Source organism: Sinocyclocheilus rhinocerous, unplaced genomic scaffold (assembly GCF_001515625.1).
Source record: "Sinocyclocheilus rhinocerous isolate Xijiao unplaced genomic scaffold, SAMN03320098_v1.1 scaffold638, whole genome shotgun sequence".
Lineage (NCBI taxonomy): Eukaryota > Metazoa > Chordata > Actinopteri > Cypriniformes > Cyprinidae > Sinocyclocheilus > Sinocyclocheilus rhinocerous.
In genome coordinates this window covers 326,501-330,737 of record NW_015664206.1, presented here as the reverse complement: position 1 = coordinate 330,737, position 4,237 = coordinate 326,501, and the positions used below count along the sequence as shown (strand labels likewise).

The following is a 4,237-nucleotide window of genomic DNA, read 5'->3' as shown; positions in this document are numbered from 1 at the left end:
CAGATTTATAAATGAGTCTCATTACGAATACGTCGTACGTATCGCATTGTCACATGCTTTGTAAAAATTCATAAAAATGTGACTGAGGAATCGACGACTGTATCAGCGCAGATTTTCCTCGCGCTTTGGACTTTGAACCCTGGTTAACAAGCAGATCTGCTGCGAGTTCGTGCAGCGCCGTCAGAATACATGCAATGCGCGCGTGTATTAGAAAACGTAACGTTCTGCAGTTTATTTACTAATTGTTTAAGGCCATTTATCATACTCAATCATCATACAGTAACCCCTTACTCTTCTCCCTTACGACTTGCGATGCAGTCATAAGCTGTATCTCGCTATCGGCTCTCGTAATGATTTTTGCGTCTTTCTCCGACAGTTTAAATGCTTCCACACTGCTGACGTGTGTGCTGCATAATAAAGAGTGCGCGCCTCTCACTCTGCGCTGGTTGCTATTTGATCGCGTCATATCATTGTTCGGTACAATTTATTTGGTCTTTTCGCTTATTAGGCCGAACACCGAAAGAGCTTTTTTGCTATTTTCGGCCAAATAATTTCGGTTGCCGAACATTCGGTGCATCCCTAGAATAGATATATAGATTTTCAGCCTAATTATTGAAGTTTAATGACAAAATTACTATAGTTGCACACATTTATCCAGTGCGACTACACGTTTAAAATGTGCATGTGATGAGATGCTGATGAGATTTACGGTGTGTTTTGGAATTGTTCCTATGTGCGTGATGATATGAAAATTCATCAAAACACACAAGAGATTATTTCTGCCCTCTCTGCCATATTGACTCCATAAATGATTACCATCAGCTCTGTGGTTTGTTAATCTCTGTAAAACTGTCTTAAACCCTCACACACCTCGCGTCGAGTTTCCCTGAAGAGTAAAACTCTCTATCTTTTTACGTCTCTCGCTCTCTCTGTCTGTCCTCCTGCCAAAGTTGGCTAAGTGCGGAGTGAATGTGGAGACTCGTCCTACATTAAAGAGCATGTGTATGTTCAGAAGTAGGTCAGCGAGCCCCTGGCTGAAGGAAATGAGGACGCTTCTATCTGAAGGAGCTTTATTTTGGGCAGCCAATCCTAGAGGGCTTCATTTATCAAAGGCCCCTCTGTGAACTGCTGGCTCAGGACTGGAGCTCTGACTCCACTAGGGGGTGCCGTATGAATCCCAAAATCAGCGCCAGTTCTGGCTGCACACATTTACCATGTTTCTGAAATTTAGGACTTCGAATATGTTCAGAAAAGCATGCTAAAATACTACCTCTACTCTTAATGCAGTATGCATATTGTGTATAGTATGCAAATTTCCACATTTATCTTTATTGACTCATTATGTGATTGGACTGACAGGTGTTCACATAAAAACATTTTACACAAAATTGCATTACATATTTTTTCTTTTAAATTTTATATAATTGCGTTAAAAATATTTTTATTTACACATGTAACATAATGTGGACATGTGACAGCAGTGTAGCATACTATTTGAAATATTTATACTATACATACTACATTGTATGCAGTATACTGTAAGTATACATATAATGTATATTGCCTACTGTTTTTTAAATGGTATGTAAAACTGAAAAAGTATGCATTATGCCATGGTAAATAAACAGTACTGTACTATGTTTTTGAATTATGCTTTTTGTTTTGCAAAAAAAGTTTGGGTTACACTTAATTTTAAGGTTTTAAGGTGTCCTTGTTACAGTGTAATAAATTTAAGTACTGAGTAATATTAATTAACAACATGTACTTACTATATGGTTAGGGTTAGGATTAAGGTTTGGCTTAGGACTACTTGCATGTAATTATGCATAATTAATTGTTATTATAATAGTAAGTACATGTAACGTGTAACAAGGACACCTTAAAATAAAGTGTTACCAAAGTTTGCAGATTTCCTATATTTTTAACAAAATTGCATTGCATTAAATTGCATTAAAAATATTTTTATTTGGAAGATGATTCCTGGACTGGCTGGATTTAACATGCAATGCATATATATATCAAATATGATTTTTTTTTTAATAATATACAGTATATACTGCACAGTATGCATATTTGTGATTTAGTTCCGAATTAAATGCTTGCATAGTGCATACTATGATGTACACTGTATACTGTAAGTATACATATACTCTATATTGCTTAATATTTTTTTAATGTGTAAAAAAAAGTATGCATTATGCAATGATAAACAAACAGTATTGTACTGTGCTGCTGTCACATGGCCTCACTATATTGTAGATTCAGTCAGCCCAGGTGTCATCTAAACGATGAATATAGTTAATTTGCTTTTTTAATTCAAATATGCTTCAAAATGTCTTAACTTGCATATAATAATGTGTCAAAAAGGAGTTCAAGTGTTTGATATCACTTTCAGTGCATTCAGCACACATGAGACTGTAAGGTCATTGCATTATGGGATACAGTGCTCCATGCAGCATGTTCTGGTTGTGTACTGTGCATTTTAACACGTTTTTTCATGCATAAAGAAGATTTGCATACTGTGCACAGTATAAGCATGAATTATTAATGTATATAAAGTCAGTAACAAATCAATAATGCAAACGCTCGCTCTCTTTGTCTTTCAGGATGGTTGATGTGGGGGGTCAGAGGTCAGAGCGCAGGAAGTGGATCCACTGTTTTGAGAATGTGACGTCCATCATGTTCCTGGTGGCTCTGAGCGAGTACGATCAGGTTCTGGTCGAATCGGACAACGAGGTAAGCAACTCATTTACTATAGACGTGTTTATCTTTACCTTTCTGTGGTGTTCTTGTAATTTTTAGTATATTTTCTGGTGGTAATTTGACAACAATGTTGCCAACTACAGTTTGAACTATTCATAATTGCACACTGTATACTTTTTCAGTTTATTTGTATAGCACAATTCATACACGATAGTAGTTGAAAGTGCTTTCCATAGTAGGGATTTAAAAACAATCACAAAAAATGCATAAGAAATAAATAAATAAAAATATCAATAGAACATTGGAAATAAAAATGTATTAAAGGGGTCATATGATGCGATTTCAAGTTTTCCTTTCTCTTTGGAGTGTTACAAGCTGATTGTGCATAGATAAGATCCCTGAAGTTGCACAGACTAAAGTCTCAAAACCAAAGAGATATTCTTTATCAAAGTTAAGACTCTGCCACGCCCCCCTAAAACGGCTCATTCTAACACGCCCCCACATATCTACCACACTATATGGAAATATTTGCATAATGCCGCCCAAATGAGCACGCAAAGAAAGAAGGCGTGGTTTCAGTAACCGCAGTTAGTGTTGAAGCAGCCATGTCAGGGAGACACTGTGTGTTTCTAGGCGAAAGCAAAAGCACTTCATTTGGCATTTCCGAAAGTAGATACATTTAGGAATCTTTAAGATTACTTACAACAGAACAGCAATGCATTTTATGGACGACCGTTTCGTGAACCTAGGAGAGGAGGTAATTCTGACTTTACTATGACAATCTGGCGCTTCTGAATCAGCTACTGTTTTGTTATTAGTTTAAGTATTTGCTATTGACTGTTCAAATGCGGAGCAAGTTTTGTGCATCATGTGTGTGTGTGTGTGTGCGCGCGAGAGAGAGAGAGAGAGAGAGAGAGATTGAAATCACCTTTATTTACAACATATAGGTAATACCATAATGTGTTACTACTGCAATCTACATTTCACAATCGTCAGTCTCAATTACAAAACATCTACAAATAATAAAAATAATAATACCAACAATAACAGTATTAACCCATTTAATCCCAAATTTTTCCCAGATATGACATATATGAATTTGTGTGATATTTGTAAGGATATTAAGCAATCAATGTCAATTATTTAAAAAAAATTATTGAAAAGTCCATGAAAAAATGGGTTTAATGTCTGGTCACAATTGTGAACGGTAGTAGAACACAGGGAGTCTAGGTCTATAGCGTAAATGCATTTACAAAATGACAAATCTCCAGAAATTAGTTTAAAGACTGGTTTAAATTGTTGAAACAAGTATTTTATTCCATTAACAAAGAAGTAAACATTGTCTGACTCCGTTTCAAAAAGGACAAAACATCAATCATATGCAGCAGTTTGGCACAAATAAACAGTGTTGGGCAAGTTACTTCCAAAATGTAATACATTATATATTACTAGTTACTGTCTTTTGAAAGTAATTAGTTACATTACAATATTACTGTCTCTGAATTGTAATGCATTACACTACTTTTGAGTTACT

The 4,237-nt window shown here is 35.5% G+C and overlaps 1 protein-coding gene across 2 annotated transcripts in view; it reads left to right on the top strand.

Moving 5' to 3' along the window:
• Positions 1 to 4,237, top strand: part of gna11b (guanine nucleotide binding protein (G protein), alpha 11b (Gq class)) — a 57,732-nt gene that overhangs the window by 37,474 nt on the left and 16,021 nt on the right. For both annotated transcript variants that reach the window (XM_016540705.1, XM_016540706.1), the window contains one exon: positions 2,607 to 2,736. In XM_016540705.1, the coding sequence (XP_016396191.1) occupies positions 2,607 to 2,736 (130 nt within the window). The remainder of the gene's footprint in view (positions 1 to 2,606; positions 2,737 to 4,237) is intronic.